General features: G+C 42.6%; 2 protein-coding genes across 3 annotated transcripts in view; one reads left to right on the forward strand and one right to left on the reverse strand.

Annotated features, from left to right (window-relative positions):
* Window positions 1–14,554, reverse strand: part of RNFT2 (ring finger protein, transmembrane 2) — a 30,545-nt gene extending 15,991 nt beyond the window's left edge. Inside the window, exons 1-7 of the mRNA XM_062631137.1 lie at window positions 14,420–14,554; window positions 13,323–13,502; window positions 10,748–11,233; window positions 7,286–7,764; window positions 6,095–6,171; window positions 4,461–4,561; window positions 1,822–1,975 (exon numbers count right to left, since the gene is read on the reverse strand). Of these exons, the coding sequence (XP_062487121.1) occupies window positions 1,822–1,975; window positions 4,461–4,561; window positions 6,095–6,171; window positions 7,286–7,764; window positions 10,748–10,830 (894 nt within the window). The 5' untranslated portion in view covers window positions 10,831–11,233; window positions 13,323–13,502; window positions 14,420–14,554. The remainder of the gene's footprint in view (window positions 1–1,821; window positions 1,976–4,460; window positions 4,562–6,094; window positions 6,172–7,285; window positions 7,765–10,747; window positions 11,234–13,322; window positions 13,503–14,419) is intronic.
* Window positions 14,555–14,569: 15 nt separating this feature from the next.
* Window positions 14,570–20,704, forward strand: SPRING1 (SREBF pathway regulator in golgi 1). Of its 2 annotated transcripts, none has more exons than XM_062631138.1 (5): window positions 14,570–14,829; window positions 15,246–15,402; window positions 16,602–16,780; window positions 17,260–17,373; window positions 18,357–20,704. In XM_062631138.1, exons 1-5 carry the CDS (start codon window positions 14,719–14,721, stop codon window positions 18,438–18,440), a joined length of 645 nt encoding a protein of 214 aa, XP_062487122.1. In that variant the 5' UTR covers window positions 14,570–14,718; the 3' UTR covers window positions 18,441–20,704. The 2 variants fall into 2 exon arrangements, with proteins under 2 accessions (XP_062487122.1, XP_062487123.1); XM_062631139.1 differs by having other exon boundaries at window positions 14,573–14,829; window positions 16,602–16,753.
* Window positions 20,705–22,707: the final 2,003 nt, after the last annotated feature.

Below are 22,707 nucleotides of genomic sequence, written 5' to 3' on the forward strand. Positions count from 1 at the left end.
TACCATGGAAAAATCTTCTAGCTCTATTCCCAGTGTAATTTATTTCTCCAGCAGCTTGCTATCTGCTATGATTATGTGTCAGACATCCAGAAGTTCAGAAACTACAAGCTAGGCTTCAAGCAGGAACATTACTACAAGCATATGGGGAGGAAGAGAAAAACTTTGTATCTGGCAAGTATTAAGATAGCAGATAGTAAATAAGTTGATAAGAACTTGGTCAAAGATAATGTGCTTAAAGTGCAATAGAACTGTTCTGAGAAAAAGCTTAAAACTCATCTGAAACTAAGATGTATAGCACTCTGCTGGCTTTAAGAAGTAAGCTGGGTCACCCAGCTCAGGGGAAAGAGCTCAGCTATGTGGTTACCAATTACAATTTCTATGGCATCCTGTGGTTTTCTTGGAGCATTCCCATCCCAGTTTGATCTTGCTTAATTTGTAACACCAGATCTCATCCCTGGTTGGCTTAATGGATGCCTTGGAGAGAGAGGGATAAAAATAAATCCAGATCCATAGTGGTAGGTAACAGCAGTCTCAGATATCAAGGGACAAGAAGACCATCAACAACATCCTAAGACAAAAAGAGACTCAAAAAAAGTGAGAAATATTGCTATCCAGAAAAAGGTATTAAAAATGAAGCATCTGTGCTCTGAGTCATTATAGGCCCATGACAGATGTGATCTTACCAGCCTCCCACTGTAGCTGCAAATAAAGCCCCCTTCTCTTTCTTCTCTCCCAACAAGGATTAATGAGTACTTGGGATAGCTCTCAGACAAGCAAGCAAAGGCTGTGAACCTTTTCCAACACTGCAATTTATCTTGGGAAGACTATTCACATTGCTTTTCCCTCCCTCCCCAGGCTGGATTATGCTCTGACCTAGCACATTAATCTCCCAAAATATAATAATAATAATAGAAGAAGGAAAAAGAGCTGGACAATTGCCAGAAATAAATTAATAAGCATCTCATAGCCCTGCTGTGCAGGAACAAACTGCTCAACTCCCTTGCCACCCATGTCATTTCTAAGCAAAACTATTCCCAGCTTAGACATCCCCTTAAGTGCCCTGCCTGAGACTTTCAGCAATGAATGATGGTATCTGGCATCTCCATCCTGCCTTTCATCCCAACAGCTGCCAGGAAGTTTCTTTACCAAATGCAAACACTACACATTGCTACATTTGCCACTGAAATGTAGTTACCACCAAGTGGAGGAAGAGCCACTTCATGTGCATGTCAAAAAACAGTATGAAAAGGGTTTTCAAGAGAGAATGTGGTAAGAAAGTTTCAAAAGTTAGGCCTAATCTGTATATGCTATCATCAACATTTGTTAGCTATTTAGTTAAAGTATTTCTCTGGCCATGGTTACAATTGGTGCTGTCTTCTGTGGCATCAGAAGCTTACATTTAATGCTGTTACTTCTTTGACCAAAGTAGAAAGCCAGAGAGATAAGTACTTGCAATTTCCTTCCATTAAATGAAGAGATTGGTGCTTTAGAAATACTTCTTTGCCGAGATTACTCAGAAAACAAGATCTAGAACAACATCAACCAGAAAAGCCTTTATCTCATCGCTAGTAACTATTCCTTCTCAAGCAATGATTACCTGCCTGGAGTTGAATTACTTGCTGGGATTACCAAACCCTTGCTCAGGTCTGTGATGGCTCAAAAGCCAAAAAGCTGACTCTCCAGGTGACTTTCTGCCCAAGTTTTATCAGAGGTTTTATTATTTTTATTCTTCCACCCATATTTCATGCTGCAGACATGTTGCAAAGGTATCACATTATCAAAGACAAACATCTGTATAGCAAGAAGAGAAGAGACTCCTACCTTTGACTTGACAGCAAGGATGATCTTTGGCAGGGCAACAATTAGGCATTTCAGTGCAATGGTGAGGTACTTGAGTACAAAGTCTGCGATGCCCACAATCCACATCAGGTCGAAGAAGTCCAGCCTCTCCAGGTTGGGTTTCAGAAATATAAGGCTGAAAGGCATGACACCAAGGCTCAGATACCAGCAAGGAGAACCTCGCTTAAGCTTCTTGATGAGCAGCTCTATCCACTGCAGGCTAGAGAAAGCCTAGGAACTCCACTGAACTTCAGTTCCCAAGGGCAATAGGAATAAGACATGCAGATTAGTCCCATGGTTCTTCTGGGCCTCCTGACTTTGGTCTTGCCCATTCCTACTTAGGTCAGCAGGTTTGCCCACTATCACAAAGCAGGACCCAAACATGTATGAAACCTATTTTGGAAGACTGCAATCCACACTGTAAGTGAGCTCTGGTCTAATGGCAATGCCTTTAGTCCACAGGCTTGCTCTATTGGATCTGACTGTAAAAGCTTACCCTTTGGAGTCAGCAGTAGTTATGATTCCTTGGGGAAGTCAAGACCCCTATGTCCTCTGAGACTGGCTTGCCACAGGTAGAACTACTGCAGGAGCAGCAGTCTCTAAAGCTGCTTGTGCATGTGAAACGTGCTGGTGACAAAGGAAGCACTGTTAGTGTGGCAAAGAGATCAGGAATTGAGGTGTGTCATGTTCTGATGGTGGCTTGCCACTGTCTGAAGCAGAAGAAAAGCTGGACTGTGTTAAGCAGCAACTCTTACCAGAAACAAAGATCCAGAAAGGTAGTTCCCTTGACATAATGTTATTGACTGGGCTGAACATTTGCCCTTTAAAGAGGGGATTCCAGGACAGCAGAACTTCAGATAGCAATGGGCAGGAGCTACTGACCTGAGCAGCAATGAGACTGAAACACCAGGATTCCTCTTCAGGAATTTACCTACTAAAGCCTCATTGTAGAAAGCAAAAACTTAAAATAAAACAAACCAAAAAGTAAAAGGAAAATAACCAACCCAGAACAAAACGCCTGAACATGAATTTAAAATACTCACAACACTGGCACAGCACAACAGGTAAAATTACACCCTAAAAACAGAAACAGAATCAGAGACTTTACTGCTATTCATGCACTAGGAAAAAAAAAAGCAAAAAGTAAATAAATCAGAAAAATTAAAAATAAGCCAGAAAGAAACAAAACCAAAGCAGCTATTTCTGATTTCCCAAGCCTGCCTTGTGAATAGTCACAGGTCCCCACACGGCAAGCAATAGATACACCAGCCCAAGTATGACCCAGCAGGCACCACCACAACACTGGGAGGAATAGGGCTTGCCACTGAAGCTGTTGCCCAGTCTGTCCCCTGTTAATAACCCTTGGCCTAACTAGTGTGTAGGATGGCCCCAATTTGCTGAAACCCTTTTATTTTAGATGATCTAGCCTTCATTTCAAAGTAGTCCCATTCATGCTTTTAACCTTAACCCCCCCTCTTCCCTCCTACAAGCCCTATGCAGAGTATCCCATGGTTTACCATCTCACATTTGGACCCACACATACACCTCATCTCTCCTGCTTACTAGAAGCACTTACATACACAGCTTCCCAATGATCAAACCCAAATACACTAGGGGCAATTCCAAAGGATACCAGGGTTGTGGGCAGACCTTGACTCTTCCACTTACTAGACAGTATCAGTGAGAAGAAGCAGGGAAGCAATGAAATAAATAACAGAAAAAACATAGCCAAGAGCCATGTGGGCCACAATCCCACTGATGCATGTGACACACATTGTATTTTCAGTCTGAAGTTCTAAGTGGTCTTCAATGGGACAAATAAATTTTTCATTGGGAAGATAATTCCTATCTTTTTAGCTACAAATATAAAAACCTTTTTCTCACATAACTAGGTTTGACATTGCTCCATTGCTTCCTATTTATTCTACTAGCACTCCCTTGCTTAAGTTCTGTATCTTTGCTTCCTATATGTCATTTAATCCCTGCTTTATAACAGGCAGGGATAGTGCTGAACCAAATCCCTGGGTACTAACTTGCTTGTACATAAGAACTGCTCCAGTCACAATCTGAAAGCGGAGGCTATCTTAGTTACCTCAGATCCAAATGCCTCCAGGCCCAGAGGACACAGGAGTAAAACACTATTATTTCGTCTCCAGTTTATCTCCTGTAATAGACTCAAAGCTTGATGGACTGAAAAGAAAACACCAGAGGAAGTGGAAAATCAGTGGGACAATCTCTTACCTGCTTCCAACACCTTCTCTTTATGTTCAGTCGCAGTGGTCAAAATTCAGAAGCCCCACTATAAAAAAGTATCCCCCTGCTTTGATATGTAAGACAACTGCAAGTGTACATGTTTCAAGCAGCAACACGGCAGTGAATCATCACACCCTGACCCATTCAGACCCTGGTTATGTCATTCATTGGTAGGAGCATAGTCCACTGGTGGGAGTAACACACACTCTTTTCCTCCATCAAATGGTATTACAGTGATATTAACAAAGACAGCGGATACCATCAGTATGCACATTTCCTCTCAAAGTGTGGAGGAAAGTGGGTTTCCCTCTTTTCCTCCCTGGAAATTATCACTTCCTTCTATCATTAACAATGGAAATGTTGCCCACCTGTTGTAGAGCTGCTGAGAGCTGAATGTGTAGAGCAAGTACAAGGTGTTTCCAGTGAGAAAGGCCAGGATCCACAAGACAACCAACACTGATCTCTTCTCCTGAGCAAGAAGAAAGAAGCAGAGAGGATAAATTCAAAGTCTCAATGACTGTGCTGAGTCTTTGACTGCTGAAAAATGCAAGACCAACCCACAGGATATAAATATGCCACTAAGTGTTCAGTAGTTATTTATACAGGACTACGACTCAGAAACAGGCTGTAGGTAAAGATATACAGAAACACAAGCAGAAATGGCTCTCACGCAGCTAACTCGTTAACATAAAGTAACTTCAGAGAAATCAAGCAAATACACCAGTGACAACGACAGCCTTACTTGCAGAATTCAGTTTTCAAAGTTGGGATCGTTCTTGGGACATCTAAATTCTCCTGATATTCAAAATGCAGTTTGACAAGAGGTTAAAACAAAAGGAAAGAAAAAAGTCCATATGTTGTCCTGTAATTCTGAGTTGTCACCTGTTTGAAAAGTGTTTTACAAATAGACCCGAATTCACACAGAAGGCTTAGCTAAATCAAATATAACATAACCCATCACTGCACGCAGCACCTGTGAATGTGATCTGGACACATGCTGGTTCTAGAATATGCATTTTTGATTGAGGAAATAAAGGTCAAAAGAAGTGTAAATTTTCATTTTCAAAAGACATGGAATGTTACAGACGGAAGTGGGTGGCAGAAGATCTTGTCCTGGGTCTTGGCCTGGTGTAATACCAGAGTAAATTTTACTCCTGGGAGGAAAAATCCCAGCATTTTTCTTGGGAGCTGATTTATTAAGAAAACAGCTCTTTGTAGCTACTCAACAGCCAGGGTTGTTAGGGTGAGATTTAAAGCAGGTGGATTAAGGGGCACACTGCCTGAAAGACAAAGGTGCAAAGGGCAAGGCCACAGCAATCTGTTACATGATTGTGCAATTTATCTGTTCATTCAGCACTGTATCACATTTATTCCACTCCTGCTGGGAGACAGAAATATACACTTGTGCCACCCATGTAATTTTTATCAAAAGAAGCAATTCTAGTGTTGTGCTTTCAGTGCTGTTGAAGTATTCTGCTGACACTGATTATAAGGCCTGAAAAGATCTCCTGGTTTCTTTATATTCTAAGCATATTATCACCAGAGCATTATCAAGATACTAACAAGCAATACAGCTACAAAATCCTTCAGCTGAATGTCTCAAAACAGTCTCTAAATGATAATAAATTAAATCTCCTCATTAACTAGTGAATAGGTTTCAGCACCTCTGTGGTACACAATGGGAAACTGAGGTGCAGAGGAGTGCTTGAAGATGCACTGACAGCAATGGCAGAGCCAAGAGCACATTAAGATATCCCTGACCCTTCCTTCTTGTAAAAGTGTAGCATAATAAAACAAAAGGAGCAGGATATAAACTGTGGGAAAGTTATCAATGGGGAGAAGTAGGAAGTGAGGATTACAGCACAGTACTCTTAATCTGACGGATACGTATTTATGTAACAGCTTTCAGCCCTACATTGCAAAAGAAGGTTCAACAGAGACATTGTTTTGTGTGCAGAGTGATGTTGCCTGGGACCATAGGAGAGTAAGAGGCCGTACTGACCTTCAGAGCGACCTGCTCCCGGAGTGTTGAGTTGGCATATGCGAATGTGCTGGCCATACCAATGCACACAGCAATCCCTGCAGGGAAAGACACTGTCAGAGTACACAGGGCTGAACAGGACGATCTTCAGCCTTAAGCCATTTGATGTCAGCATCTTAAATTTAGGAAAAAAATACTGGGTGATATTCTGGTTGAACTGAGTATAACAGTGATTGAACCAGGGCAGTGTGGACTCTATAAAGTTAAAATTCAGTCCAAATGAAAATGAAGCTACTGCAGTGAGCATCTGACACCTGGTCCAATACTAATGTCAGGTTCTGTGCTGAAGGAGAAGTGCTGCAAGTTGTGGCTGTGTTGTGCAAACAGAACTCGGCTAGATGACAGTGTTACAGTATCAGTTCAGCAGCTTGCGGAAGAGAAGGCACGCTATCCACATAGGAGATCAAATTCAAGGAGCAAGATGTTTCAGACATGAATCAATACCTGGTTTGGGGAATACTGGCAGAACTGTAAGGTGGACTAAAGCATTATTGGCTTCCCTGTGATGATAATCTAGCATATTACTCCCAGAGTGAGTAAGGATCCTCAGACAGGCCACACATATAATTTCATTTAAGAGGAGGATTAGAAGAATGGATTTGACATGAGCACTGAGGGGTTGAAAGACTCACCTCCTATTAAAGAAACCTACATAGACACATTGTTTAGGGAACTCTGAAGATCTCAACTGTAAGACATAAACGCTGATGCTGTTTGGCTTGATTTCCCATCTTCCATCTTTCCAGCTGGAAAAGTGTCTCGTCCCTCTGAACCCTTCTGTGTTACACAGCAGCCTTTGCTAGTCACTAATGTAAGCTTTCCCCACCTCTCCTGGAGAGAGGTCTGAGGGAGAAGCCTTGGTAACATCCTGAGCCCCTACAGGAATTTCAAGGAGAGATTAGGATAAGGAACAGAACTGGTCTCCCACAGGCCAGGACAGGAAACAGATGGGACTGACACAGGTGAAAACAGCTGGGACTGAAAGTAGGGTGAATTTATCAGCTGCATTAATGCATGCATTAAATACGTCCCCTTCATGCTAGACTACCTTTAGACACTGTTATGCAGATAAATATCTCAGACACCACAGCATGCTAAAGCTCCCTAACCACTCTCTAATACACTTACAATCCAGAAAGGATAGATGCTTACCAAGCTTGTGCTGGAAACAAACTTTAGCCAGGAGGATCAAGATGAAGGGAAGTCCCTTCTGCAGCCATCCAATCACAGCTTTTAACTCTGAAAGAGCTGGGGCTGGAGTTCCAGCTTGTTCATCACTGCCTTCCTCAGTGTGACCATGGCGATCCCCTCCTGCCATGTGCAGCAGAGATGAACCCCGGTGATGGCCATGGTGGAAATGATGGGATGATTGCCGGTGGTGGAACGGGGCTCCCTCTGTACGACTGCTCCCTTCCTCCCTTGGGGCTGGCATCTGAATGAATACTTCCCCACCTCCTGCTGAAGAGCCCAGGACCAAACCTGACTGGAATGGGGTGGCTGTGATGGTGCCTGAGGGGATGCCTGCCAGGCCTGAGAACAACTGTTGTGGTGAGGAAGCTTCAGCCTTCAGACTTTCAAAGACTCCACTTTCATCCACGCTGGTCTCAGAACTCACTGTCTGGCTCCGGTTTCTGTAGTGGATGGACATGAAAGTGATTAAACCAACATGAGTGCCACAGAACTTCTCAGTCTTATAGCCCAGTCCTAACTGTAGTCTATTAAGAGTTCCTCACACACTATCAGAACATGAAGGTCCCAGATGACAGATGCTTTTCCCTCTATTTGCTGTTGGAAAGTCAGAGTTGCAGAATTAGAGGCCAGTAAGCAGACTGTAAGATCAGGGTACTTTGAAGGAACTGATCACAATGCCAAGTTCCTTCACAGAATCATGGAATGGTTTGGGTTGGAAAGGACCTTAAGATCATCCAGTTCCAACTCTGTGCCGAAGACAGGGACACCTCACTCTAGACCATGTCACTCAAGGCTCTGTCCAACCTGTCTGTGAACACTGCCAGGGATGGAGCATTTACCACTTCTTTGAGCAACCTGTGCCAGGGCCTCACCACCCTCACAGTAAAGAACTTCTTCCTTATATCTAACCTGAACTTCCCCTAAGTTCCCCTAAGAAACAGAGTTCCCAGACACCCCATTTACTTTTGGAGGAACCAAAGAAATAACACATCTGATACCAAAATCAACATCGTCTATAATGATCTTAATATTTCAAGCAAAACATACAAAGCCCCATGTAAACTGACACAGCACAACCAAGACAGGTCACATTAACCAAGCTAACTCAAACAAATGGCCTACCCCCTAAATTTTCTGATTTTATTGAGAGATGATCACTACTTGCCCACTGATGAGTAACACCAACAAGACACAGAGTCAGTTGGGGAAGAGAAACGTTGAGACCTGCTTGTGTGTCCCTGACCCAAGAAGTATTTTAAGTGAAGGATGTGCTCCTTCATCATCAACAAGAGAACTTGTTTTATTTTGATATTCTTGGCAAACTGGACATGGGTGTACCCAAATTACTGGGCACTGGACAGAATTAGATCTGGCACTGATTCTTTCCTGAGCTTGTTGGATTATAGCCAGATTTCCAAAAGAAAGGCTTAAATACCCTCATCCTAACGCCAGAAGAAAACAGGCTTTCTTCACCTGAACTCAGTGGTACTGAAATTAATACACATGAAGTTTAGATCACAGGGAGCAATACAGGTAACCATAGAACAATCATTAGGCAGACAGCAAACACCTCTCTAACTTGCAAAAGGAGAGTAAAGGATAAATAAAGCTCAGCAAGAGGCAAAGCCTACAAATAAGGCATGTTGCAGAGCTTTGGTCTCTCTTGATTTTAGTCCTGGGAGATCTCTAAGTTTAGAAATAGTGGTCCCAAGCTGAGATAGCACATGCAAGGCCCTTAACCCTCTCTCCCCCATGGGTTCCAAAGCCTCCCCAGGCATCTTACAGGGCACAGAGCACTGCCTTTCACCTCACTCTGGAGACTGCTTCAAATTTCTCTGGGAATACCTCCCACTAAGTAAACTCCTAATAAGGCTTTTTATAGTGACACCCCATTCCCAGTGTCTCTCTACAGGCTCCAGCAAGGAATCAAGTCAAAGACATCACACACCTCTTTTTGGTTTAAAATATTCGTCAACCAGATCTTGGACTTTACACCTAACATTACAATTGAGGGATGTATACACAAGAGAGGGACACAATGTGACAGGACTTATGTCTGGGAACATAACAAGTCGGGTGGGACCCCGTGCCACAGATAAAGACACAACTGTTGTTTGGAAAAATACTTCCAGGATACATGACTCCGCTTTCAACAGGAAACAATTCATCAGGGGCATATTTAAAAACAAATAAACAAGGATGAAATAGTGAATTTGTTGAAGTTAATAGGAAGTGAAGACCAGTGGCAACAACTTTTCATTTGACAGTTAGGAAACCTCCAGCCTATGGTACTGACAAGATGCATTTACACTGTTAAGAAACAGAAGCATTTACAAAAACCAACTGAGATTACTCTGCTTATTCTTTGCACTCAGCAATAGGCACCTATCCTGAATATATCTGAACCATTCAAACAATCCTGAAGTGCCTTACAAGTTTGCACAGACTCAGAAAGCTCTATGTTAAAGACAAGAGGGCCCATACAACCTTAACGCGCCTCTCAAGTCCCAGCCTTGCCTGCTGACATAAAACCCACAGCCTGCAGTGAGGCTTGGGCAGCATCATGCTGAAAAAGTTGAAGATGGCTTTCTTTTCCCCTGAAATTCAGAATGGGGACTGGAAGTGGTCATGACATCAAACTTCACCTCCACTTGCAAAGCCAGTATGAAATACTCATCTTTCATTTAAAATCTAAGCTCAACCAGAGCGATGAAATTGATTAGTTCCATCTTTGCCTTAGAGCAATTAGATTAGTTTCTTCTTAGGGAAAAAAACCAAAACCAAACTAGAAGTCAAGCTCTAACCCTGGGAAAGCACAAGGGAATATTTAGCACCAGAACAATAACAGTGGCAAGCCTCCCTTGCTGATATTATAATTACAGAAGTGAATTAGAGGTTATTTGTATTCTACTTCTAAATATTCATATACATGAAGCTAGATACAGATTCTGGGATGATGTAAAGGATCACCCAAGTTCGTTATAAAATACTAAGTCATAGTAGTTGGGAGTTTCAGAAGAGCAGACTTTTTAAATACCTTAATAACAGTATAAATAGCCTGTGTTTACACAGATGGATCTTTTTGGATTGACAGCACTCAGGATCCCCACAGGACCGTGCCATGAATCACTGTTCTAGAGCCCCCAAATATCCTGCCTATGCTAAGCCAACTGTCTCCACATGTGCCACACCAGACCATGAAATCTGAAACACTGCAGGTGGTAGCAGTCATTAAGTGAAATGTTGGAGAAAAGTAAACCTGTCTCTAAACTCAAGCAGAAAGCCTGGCCACACTCCATGCACAGGACATACATGCTTTCCTTAATTTTGAGCTTTCATTTTCTAAACCACAGCATACATTTAAATCAGAACATTCCCCTCTGGAGAGGAAAATGAAGGGAAAAAAGGAGGAAAAAGATGTACCTTTCAGGAGGAACGTTGTCAGTGTTGCTGCTATGCCGTCTCTGCATTTTCCTCAAAACCTTAAAGCACAGCACACTCAACATTAATGTTGGAGGTCAACAAATCCCAGTGTGACTCCTAACAAAGGCCCACAGAGTCAAAGGGTTGTGAGACCCATTCAGCTAGTGACATGGCTGGCATAAATCTTTGGCTTCTCTGAAAGGCCACCTTGAGCATGCATTTGTTTCTCAGCACACTCGCAAAGGAACAGCATTCAACTGGCAAATGGAAGCACACACAGAGGTCTCCAAGCAGGGCAGGAACTAGTCACATCCCCTTCTGCAGCCCATGGCAGTCGTCACAAGGAGTGTGCAGGTTTGTGATGAGATGTTCTGACAGCGAACTTGAGGACAACAGAGAAGCTCTTGATGTGACATGGAATCAGTTTCACTCTGGAAGTGAAATCCCTTCTTCCTCTTCTGAAGAAACTTGCTTTGTAAGGCAAAACTGAGAGGGAGGGGAAAAAGAAAACATATAAACATTTTAAAGGAAAAAATACAGTCAGGTCAGGACAATATTGTTTCAAATAAGCAACCCATTCCTTTTAAACCACAGAAATGCCATTGGCAAACTCTGCACAATGGTCATAAGTAATATGAACATACACAAAAGATCACATGCTCCTGCTCCATTCATTCTGGAATTGTCAGCATAAAGTAAAGTCTGGAGTGGGAAATCAAAAGGCATTGGAATTGTACTAACTTCAGGAACATTTTCTAGAACAAGGAGAGAAGTTCTTCATTTAGTTACCTCAATCTCTGCTTTCAAGTGTCTAATTTTAAGGGAACAACCTCAAACACATTCCACCTTTTAAAACTAAAGTTAATTCAAAAGCAAAGAACACAGAATCATCATCAAGGCACAGCACAGAGTAACTGGCAAATACTTAGACTGCTTAGTATTATATTTGTTACATAAAACCTAAGGAATAGGCTGGTTTTGCAAGTGATTTGTCCAGATTCACACAGGCATTTCACTGAAGCTTGAGAGAGACATCCTTTAAATCCTTGAAGTTTGATCCTACACAGCCCTAAACTACAACAGCTACTGAATAAAATGTAAAAGGCTCTAAATACTTCTGAATATCAAAAGTTGCAACATTACTTATTTCATACTGCATGAATATATGTAAATAAATGTGTAGCCATATATCTCTATTCTGAAAAGGCACAATGGCTCTGAGAACATTTCCTACCCGTCTGTAAGCAGAGCTATGGAAGCTGAGACATAGAAAACACAGAATATTTATTTCTGCCCCCCCCTTCAGTGACCCACTAGCCCATGGAAAACTGCATTAAATTCCATTTTTATGCTTTGATAAAGCCCAAACCATGCAGTTCAGAGTTCATAAAGAGACAATTGTGCTCACCATGTACACCTGCAATAAAGGCATATGGAGTTTGTCCAGCCCTGAAGATAAGTTACTAATCAGTGACAGAAGAAAGTGTATTTCAGTTAAATCTGAACTGTATCAAAGTTGTAAAAAGATGAAGATAAAAATGTTCACATTTACAAAACAAAGAGAAAGACTTTTGGTTTGTAACATCCAGTCTTGCAGAACCCCATGAATGAAGTGGGTGGAACTGAGACAACACTGGATTTGAGTCATCACTGACAGAGAACACAGAGGTTTTAATATGAGCTGCCAACTTTGCACATCCCCTTGACAGTTAATGTAAATACACAGCCCTATATAAATAACATTTTGCATCATCATATATGACAGGAAAAAGACAGCTTTCAACACATTTTAGGGAGAGGACACCCTAAGTTACCAACACTCTCTTTACTACAGATTTTGATCTTTAACTCCCAGCAGTTTTTTAATCTCTAGCTGTATGCTTCGTGTTGTGTTTTCAGGACCAAAATTCATTTTTAAGGATGTTTTATACAGTAAAAACATAAATATTTTCTTTTTTTCAAGATTTTTTAAAGCTGTATTTATAGTAACAAGACTTACTACTGCCTTCCCTGCAGCAATTGTTATTTACTCCTTGCCTGACAGTATCTCTGTCAACTTAATATATATTATCCCTTTTTAACCAAAATGGTAATTAAGACATGATGAAAAGGCCAAGCCAGGCTGACCCACGCAGGCAGAGCTGTCCTACCTGTGAACAACTCTGGGGTCACTGCTTATAAAGAAATCTGTCCATCTTCTTGTGCTACATAAAGAGAGTTAGAGTCAGTGTGGAGATAACTCTGCAACTTAGAAAACCCTCCACTCTCTTCTAGGCCATTAGAAGTCTACCAGACTGTAATGTGAGGTGAAATCATGTTCCCAAATGATGTCTCTCTCTCTCTGTGGGGAGAAAAATCTTTTGGCATCAACCATTGAGGGGACAGTGACAGAAATGCCAAGTACTGAAGAGTCAGGACTTCACGAGATGTATTTGTTCTGCCCAGAGACTTACAGATTTAAGAGCATTTAAACAGACCTTGTTCCAAAAGGCACTCAGCTTCTATACCCACTGCTCCTGCCTTTCCTAGATTAGGGGTTTTCATCTTGCTACACTTGAACATCTTTTAACAGTACCTGAAGAACAGGTTTAACAAGAGGTGCAAGGATGGAAGAGAGGGAAGCTCAAGAGGATGCAGACATCTCACACATGGAGTGCTTCAGATAATCCAAGATGGTCCAAATTTCAAAGTCATCACAGGTCCTTCAAGCTGGGTGATTGTAAGGCACCTGACCACAGTGCTCAAACAGGCGCACCTGTAAGAAGCACATACATAGAGTCATTTTCACCATAGCAGAGTGAGTTTCACCTTTCCATCTCCTTGGGAAAGATGGAGAGAAGCAGGAACCCCTAGTGCTTCAACTCCAGCACGTGTGCATGATACAAGGCCATTCCCCTCTGAGAGTGGGACTTGCAGCCCTGCTCACTGTACAGACAGTCCCTGGGTGCCTGTTGGGCTTTGCTCTGCTTTCATTGTGTATAACACACACACACACACACACACTCATGTCCATGTGTGTAATCACAGAATGGTTTGGGTTGGAAAGGACCTTAAGATCATTCAGTTCCAACCCCTGCCACAGGCAGGGACTCCTTCCCCTAGAGCAGCTTGCTCCAAGCCCCTGAGTCCAACCTGGCCTTGAACACTGCCAGGGATGGGTTCTCTGGGCACCCTGTACCTTGCCACCCTCACTGTAAAGAACTTCTTCCTTATATCTGACCTGATTCTCCCGTTTAAGGTTAAACCTATTACTCCTTGTCACTGCAATCCCTGACGGAGAACACTGCATATATACGCAGACACACAATATAGATTTAGAAATGCAGTAACATACACACATATATATGTACATACACACACATATATGTACACACACACACATATATGTACACACACACACATATATATGTACACACACACACATATATGTACACACACACACACATATATGTACACACACACACATATATATGTACACACACACACATATATGTACACACACACACATATATATGTACACACACAGAGGCACAGGCAAGGCCTTTTTTTTTCCAGTTCGGCGCGGTAAGGAGATTCCCGCTGCAGTTCGTAGCTGAACGTCCACGGGGGCCGGGCAGAGCCGAGCCTCCAGACCAGCACACCCGTCCCCGGAGGCCGCAACCCGGTACCTACCCGTGCGGGCCGCGGCGCCAGCACCGCCCTCACCCGGCGCGGCCGCACCCCCTCAGCGCACGCACATCCGCGGCTTCCGCCTACCCCGCCCCGCGGCTGGCGGAAGCGGCTGGGCCTCGCTTCCCGGGAGGGAGGAAGGGAGGCCGGGCAGTGGCTCGGCTCGGCACGGCTCGGCTGTCTGCCGGAGCCGGTGATGCCGGTCCTGGATCAGCGCTGCCCCCGCCGTTCCTCTCCGTCCCTGCGGCGGGCGAGCGCGGCGGCGGGGGGCTGAGGGCCCAGCCCGCGGCCTGCCCGCCGCTATGGTGCCCTGGGGAGCGGTGCTGTGGCGGCGGCTGCTGAGGAAGCGCTGGGTGCTTGGCGTCGTCTTCGGGCTATCCCTCGTCTACTTCCTCACGAGCACGTTCAAGCAGGTCAGTGCCCTCCCGGCGGCGGCGTTCGGCACCGGGCCTCTGCGGGCGGGTAAAACATCCCTATCCCAGAGTAACTCTTGTTCCTCAGGTGCGGAACTTGCGAAAGAGGGGTATGTGTACCGAGGGTTATTTAATGGAACGCGTGCTGCTTCTGTGGTGGCAGTGACTGAATCCAGCTGGGTTAGCTGAGCCTTTGGGGAACTTGTATCCCCCCTGTTTTACTGGATTGTGCTGCTTTCTGTCATAAGTAACCTACTGCAAGTAGTGTGTTGCTTATGCCACTGACACTGTAGTTTCCTATTCTGCAGAGTTTAATGCCACTAGACATTTCTAACTGGGGGAAAAGCACATTGACTGGAATGGCAGAAGGAATTGCATGTTTGGATGTCTGTCTGCATTACTGTCTTTCCTTGCAGGAAGAGAGGATGGTGAGAGATCGGAATCTCCTCCAAGTGCAGGAGCACGAGCAGCCGATCATGTGGAAGGTGAAGTTCAGTTCGGGAAACAGCAGTCAGCTGAGTAACCAGTGCAGGAATTCTGTGCAGGGGAAGCTCCTCATTACAGATGAACTGGGTATACTTGATACTAAGAATTTATTCTGCCTATTGCAGTGTTTAGTGCTGCTTTGCCTGTCCAATTGTTGATGGCCCTTTCAAGTAGCAATTGCTCCTTCTTGAGACATTCTTACTGCATCATCTCAGCTGCTGGTGTTCCATCCACAGACTGGATTCATGTTGCTGTTTGACTGTGCACAGCAGGCGTGGGTCCAAGGGGCTCAGCATGCCATGGGTGTGGCTCTGCTGGTCCCAGACCCACCTCAGTTTCAAAGCACTCCAGTTACCTCTGCACAGAACTTACATTGTGACCTGCTTGCTTTAGCATGGTTGCTTGCAGAACTGTTTGTAGCTCCCTGTGCATTCCCAAAGTCAGCTATATTAAGCAGAGTAATAGGGGAAACCTGACTGGCTTTGCTTGGAGGGAGCTCAGGAGTGGTATCATTAGTGCTCAGTCACAGTTAAGGAGCTCATCTGACCCTTGTAAACCCAAGCACATTAGCCACTTGTTCTCAGTGCATGGAGCTCTTTCCTGCCCAGTGAGCTTGTTGGTCAGGCACTGGAGCTTTCTCAACCAGAAATCAAGGCTGTAGAAAACCCACCCCATCTTGTGTGATTTGCATTGATTTAAATTTAGCACTGCCTCAGTTATACTTACTGCCAATTTACTGAGGTCTTTAACATCACAGAGAGCTCTCACAGTCTAACACTGGTAGTACAGTTCCTGTAAGGGCATACGCTGTGGTTCTGAACTAGTAAGGATTCTGCTGAGCAATTGTCTATTACAGCTATCCTGTGTGGATAAATCTAAGTCTCTTCATACCGAACTAAACAGAGTTATTTAGACATAGGCCAGTCGAAAGAACATACAGTTTTTTTCCAGTACAGTGATCACCAATCACCTTTTCCAATAACACCAATGAATCATGCCAGAAAGAAATCTGAGCTTACATGTTCTGCTTTTAAATACTTAAAATGTACATACAATGTATTAGGTACATAGCAGTTGTACCTATTATTTCACAACCAGGTTGTTGTGAAACTCATCCCTGTGTCTTAAGTGTTACTGCTAGTTAGGACTTGAGTCAAATTGAGGGCGATCATAATCTAAATGATAAACCAACCTCCTCTCAAGTAATGTGAATATTACTATAAATTTCCATAGAGCTTACAAAGGGGTATGTCTTGCCAGTTGTTACTACTACTTTTGTTTTTCAGGCTACATCTGTGAGAGGAAGGACCTACTGGTAAATGGCTGTTGTAATGTCAACGTGCCCAGTACAAAGCTGTACAGCTGTGAGAGCTGCCTTCCCAACGGCTGCTGCAGTATCTATGAGTACTGTGTTTCCTGTTGCCTGCAGCCCAGCAAGGTGCAGAGTTGTTCTCCTGCTTTTCAGGTGTTCTCAGTTGCTCGGGTTCCTCTGTCCCTTAAAGTGCTTGTTTGTGAGGGACTTTTTCCTTAGAGGGGACAGTTCCTTTTCTCAGAAGGATGAGGAAAAGCTGCATATGGCAAGCTATAAATAAAGCTTCAAAAAAAGTTCATCCTTCCCACCATTGAGAGGAAATATTGGGAGCCTTGCAAGATGTTTCAGCACCAGGGGGATTGTGTTTGTTGAAGGGAATTGATTGCAGAAAAGCTATTCCAGCCAGTATTAGTTTTGCAATTGGTACTCCCCTGTGTTCTGTTAGCTCCTCTAGACTCTCTTCCTACTGTTGGTTCTGTGATGTGTTAACCTTTCAGTGCTTGCTAGAAGTTCTAAGTGGAGTTGCTTACTATTCCTCTGAGACTTCAGCTGTGTAGGTTAAGATGGATTTTGGTTACTCCTTGTTGAAATACAGTTTTTTGTTTTGTTGCCTTTTTTGCTGACCACTTCAGCAACATCTTCTGGAACGTTTCTTGAACCGGGCAGCTATTGCTTTCCAAAACCTCTTCATGGCAGTGGAAGATCACTTTGAGTTGTGTCTGGCAAAATGCAGGACTTCATCACAGGTAAGACACAAATACATGCCCAGTGCTCAAAAATGAAAAAATACCCTTTGAAAATGGGGCTTAGTCCTGTGAATGGCTGGTCTGTTGTGCTTGTGTGCACACAGGTACTTTCATAAACACTGAAGCTATGGCTGAGAGCTAATGTGAGGCAATATCCTTTGAGTTGTAAGGTGAAATAGTAACACCAGGAGTAAATGAAGGGCAAAGAGCATATTTAGAGCAGGATAAGTTGTACACTCTCTTTAGAAAAGTGGTACTTATCTGAAAAGAGACTAGCTGAGTTCAGTGACTAGTGAAGATCTTGGATGAGTTCTGGGGAAGCTCTCATATTGTCAGAATTGTTCCCAGTAGCTAAAGGATGCTATTGACTTTATGGTACAGTTCTAGACTTACCATACACTGACAATCATCTGCATAGGAACTCAAAAAGTATGTTTTAATTTTAGTTTATTTTTAAGAACAGATGAACTTCTGTTACCTGTGGGATTTTATTGGAGGCTCTGGTCTAAGCAAGCTCTCAGTGCTGTTGGAGATGTCATACAGCTTGAGTATTTAGTATAGTAATAGGGATGGATTGCAAACAAAGGACATAGTTCCAAATGTCTCCAAAGTTGTTGTATTTTTATCCATAATACCTGAACTCTAGCTTTTTCAGGAAAAAATGCACGTGTCTCAAACAGCAACTGTATTATGTTGTGTTTGCTTAGGGCATTTGACAGTACTGCTTAAGTATATTTTAATACAGAAGCTGTTCCCACATGCTTGGGTAGCCTTCTGAAAAGGAAGTTCTGGGTGTGGTTCAACAATAAAGCACTGTAATAAAGAACCTGTCTTTTACATGTTAGGAGTGCAGTGTTGTTTGACTCCAGATGACACTCTACTGTGTAGAATGTGTATAAATGCTCTGGGTCCTGGCCTCGGTGAAGGGTTGTGTTGTTTCAGTATGTATGTTCTGATAAAGCTTCTCCTTCTCTTCCCGACAGAGCGTGCAACATGAGAACACCTACAGAGATCCAATTGCAAAATACTGCTATGGTGAATATCCCCCTGAGCTCCTGCCTGTTTGAAAGCTGCATGATCTATGCAACAAAGGGGAGGAACTGGAGACTAGAATCCAAAAGAGCAAGACAACAGCTCTTGCTTTACAGAAGCCTCAGTGTAAAAGGCTGATGTTTTTTCTGGGGATAAATCCAGGGGTGTACAGTGTAAGCAAGGGACTCCAGGATTGAATCTTGTTTTCTTCAGTTTGTTATGCACCTGCTTTAGGTACTAGTGTTGTACTAGTGCTGTTTTTGAATACTTTCTGTACATTTTAGGATGCACAGAGTCGATCCAGGCTATAAAACATGAGAAAAATACCTAATGTAGCTTTTCAGCTGGACATGAAGGTTCAGTTGTATCTCTGCAGTCCAGAGGCTTCCCAGTGTGACAGTAATAATGGGAGGATTTTTGCTTGTAGAGATTAAAGCATGTTTGTTGTGCTTCTCTCTGTGGAGCATTCCTTGACATGCATCGTGTACACTACATATGTAATTATGAATTATTTATTCATTTTCTATGGATTACTAGCTGAAAGTATTGATGCTTTGCATAGCTAGTTGTTGATGCCTTTCAGTACCCTGTTTTATTACGTCAGGTAGAAAGGGTATTTTAGATCCTGGATAAAATTGTTTTTTTCCCTCCTTAGTCTAAAGGAATTGTATTGGGATTTGTCACTAGAGTGGTTATGTTCCTCTTAGTGAGTTTAAAGTATTCAGAACTCCAATGGAGTTGTTATTCTGTCAAAGTCCCATAGCATGAGAGAAGAGCAGGGATCTGCCTAGGGTGGGATGTTTATTGTCTTTAAACATTTTCCTTGTTACTCTGCAACAGTTTCCTCAAAGAGGAGTCTTACTTTTGCAAACAGCTCTCTGCTAATCCACTTTCTGACAGGGAGCACTGAAGATTTGTCTGCTTGAACTTGTTCAGGCCTTGGTAGTTTAAATGTACTTCGCTCCTGGTTGTGCAGGAGGTAAAAGGGTGGAGTTCTAGGATTTCAGTTTAATGATGTCCTTGTGCGTGGAGTAATTGGAATGTCAGAACATGGACCAAGCCCTCCTCTGAGGACAACTGTGTTGCATGAGTTCAGTTAAACAGCAATGATGGCTTTGATTTGCTGTTTGATATGTTTGCTACTCTGGGATTTCAGTCTGATCAGAATGGCCCTAGAACAGGGGTGGTTCTCCCACAATCTCTCCTAGCTCTCTAAGGCTGCAATTGAAACTGTCTCCTTCTTAAGGCAACACAGAGAAGATGGGTAGAGAACCTGTAAAATGCTGACTAAATTTGTGCTCCCCCTGCAAGTCACTGCAAAGTCCAACTGTCAGACAAAATCGGGCTGTTCTTTTCTATATGCAGAGCCTCATTTCTTTTGTTTTAACCCTGTCCATCTCCTCCGTGATTTTGACTTTGTGGCTGTGTGTTTGTTTAAACTGATAGTTCCCATTCCCTGACTGAAATAAAATATACAGAAGCTTAAACCAAACCAACCCAAGCCAAACACACACACACAACCCCCCAAAAAAATCAAATAAAACCACAGTGGTGCAAAATACCTGTAGAATACTATTGCAAATACATAAGATACAAACAAGTAGTATTACAGCCATCTGATAAAATCTACTTGCATTGTTTTCTTTGTTCTTTCCCAGAAGTAATCAAGTGAGATAATGGTTCCGTCAGCAGATTCTCTTGAAAATCTTGTTTTTCTAAAAGCTTAAAAGCTTTAGCATTAGCAGTTTATCCAGCTGAAACTCTATCTCCCCTTTGCTGCCACCCTATGGCAACTTCCTGCAGCAGACACGATACAGTGTGAAGATGCAGTGTGAAATGCTGTCTTCAGAGGGTAGCAGAGGTTACTTCTCTTCAGTGTTAAACATTCTTCACCCCTGTTCCAGCACTTCCTAACTGTTTTCCTCAGGGAAGGCCATCAGGTTGGTCTATTCTATTATTCCTGCTGAGATGTATTCCAGCACTTCATGTTTTGCACCACTACTGATAAGATCAAGATACTGATGGCTTGTTCTTGCTTTCTTTTCCAACTTGGTGTTAATTCCTTAGCAGGTGATACCACTGCTTGGAGCAGTAATTATAATAAATCATAAGAACCATCCTAATTCAGGCAATGTTAGTGGGAATTCCTGGCCTAGAAAAACAGGATGTGATCAGAAGTGCATTGTGATCGTTGTTCATTCAATGAAACAGAAACTGCATCTTCCCTCCCTGGTTCTTGAGCTGTTCAACTAGTGTCTGTTATATATTGAATCATTAAAACTGTATCTTTGCTTCCAGACTACTGCCTGGTCTCATGTCTTTCCTTGAACTAAAAGGAAACTGTACCAAACTGCAAGTTTGAAGAATGCAGTGGAGCAGAGAGGGCCACTAACTTGAATACATGTAATAAAGACAAGCAAATGGAGGCAAAGAGGAGATCTGTTTCATTTCAATTTAAGAAAAGAGCATGCTTCTCTCAATGGTACACAGAAAGATCTGGCCCTTTGCAAAAGTGGATCAAGCAGGGAAAGGAACACAAATGAGTGCTTCATATTGTGAAGATATGGTGGGAAATGTTGAATCTGTGTTGCCTGGTAAGACTTCTGTGTGGTTTAAGTGATGTCCATCCCTCTTGCAAAAAGGCTTGGTGATTCTGTGTTTGCCAGATAAGAGATTCAGGTTGTTGGCTTGGTTTGGCAGCAGATTTAATGAGAACACTTTATCTGCAGAGGTCAATGCCAAGGTTCTGTAGTAGGACAGGATGGGTTCTGTGCTCCTTGAGTCCTGTAGTTTACAGAAATATTAGTGCTAGTGAAAAATGGTAGCAGCTGGCATCTGATAATGAACAGGTATCATATTTATCTACCAATTTGGAAACTAATCTATGGCAGAGGAGCAAAGCAGTAGCTGCACTCCTTGCTGAGTTTAAACTTGAGCCACTGGCCTTGAAAGAAGCTGCTGTACTGATCCTTTGGGATGGTACATGGAGAACTGGATAAAAATTCTTACTGTGATGGGCTGGAGTTTTAAAAAGGTAAAAGCAGACTTCTGGCTTGAGGCCAGAACTAAACAGTTGATGAGTTGGGATCACTGTTTCTGCAGTCTTAGAATCTCACTCATTGTAGTGGCAATTCTTCACTCTCTTGTATGTGTTTGGGCTCTAATTGCTTGGAGAACTTTCTAACAAACTATATTAGGAACCAATTTCTGAATATAAAGCACTAAGCACAGCAAATCCTAAACATAAGCCTCTGTACTGATATGCTTTTAAAAAGCAAATGCTTTTTTTTCCTTGTCAATTAGCTGGACAGGCTTTAGGATTTGTTGTGTGTTGTGCTAGTCACTTAAACTGCAAACACACTAGATCCTTTTACCTAGCACCATAATGTGATATTTGTTCTTCAGTTATTCTAATCAGGCAGAGGTGGGGGAGGAAGTGAAAAGGAATTTTCTAACTCAGCAAGTTCCACAAAAGATGTTGCTCAGCAAATTATTGGTGCTTTAATAACAGCCCTCTGCATTTCTTTACAACCCAAGGCAAACAAGTAACTATATGCAGAGGGGGAAAAATGCCAACTTCAAAACCTGCAGGGAGTGATGGGAAAGTACTTAGTTCTTCATTTTTGATCCATGTCTAATTAAACAGTTCTATCTACTATTTTTGCTCAAATAATTTCTGACATGTAGCAACATGCATATTGTCTGCATGATGTCTTCCGTTTTCAAGGCAGTCATATGGCCACAGATTTTTTCTTAGAAATCAAGGTTTAGTAGCTTAGTTGTCTTAAAGAAGCGTTCTCAGGATGCATTCAGACTGAAGCATGTTTGCTGTACTCTGCTGTTTTGCCTACGGTAAAATAACACAGCGTTGCAGAGTAGAGAAAATGAAGAAATTAATTCTGGCTGAAAAGCTTGCCTTGTGGAAGCTGTTCTGATATGTATTTCAATTAAGGGGATAGAAGACCACAGGCTGTAGTTGCAAATAGAACAGTAGGCAACTGTTAGGTTTTCTATAGAGGACATTACAATTAAATTTGTTTCTACTATTAATGGTTGAAATAAGGTCTAGCACCCGATTTCTTGCTAAGTTAATGAAAACCAGCTCTCATTTATCTTGTATGTTTTCTGTCTCTCTGCATGCACCTACAGAGTAAGGCACACTAATAGGCATCAAGGTGAATGGGAATCACATCATTTGTCTGCATTCTGTTTCTTCCCTGCACAAAATTGTGTTTAGATTTAATCTCCTTAGAGCAAAAGGATAACTTCACATTTGTAGTTCCTATGGCATCTGACTGTGGC

Source organism: Pezoporus occidentalis, unplaced genomic scaffold, assembly GCF_034315485.1.
Source record: "Pezoporus occidentalis ecotype Australia unplaced genomic scaffold, CSIRO_AGI_Poc_V1 ctg37, whole genome shotgun sequence".
NCBI classification, from domain to species: domain Eukaryota; kingdom Metazoa; phylum Chordata; class Aves; order Psittaciformes; family Psittacidae; genus Pezoporus; species Pezoporus occidentalis.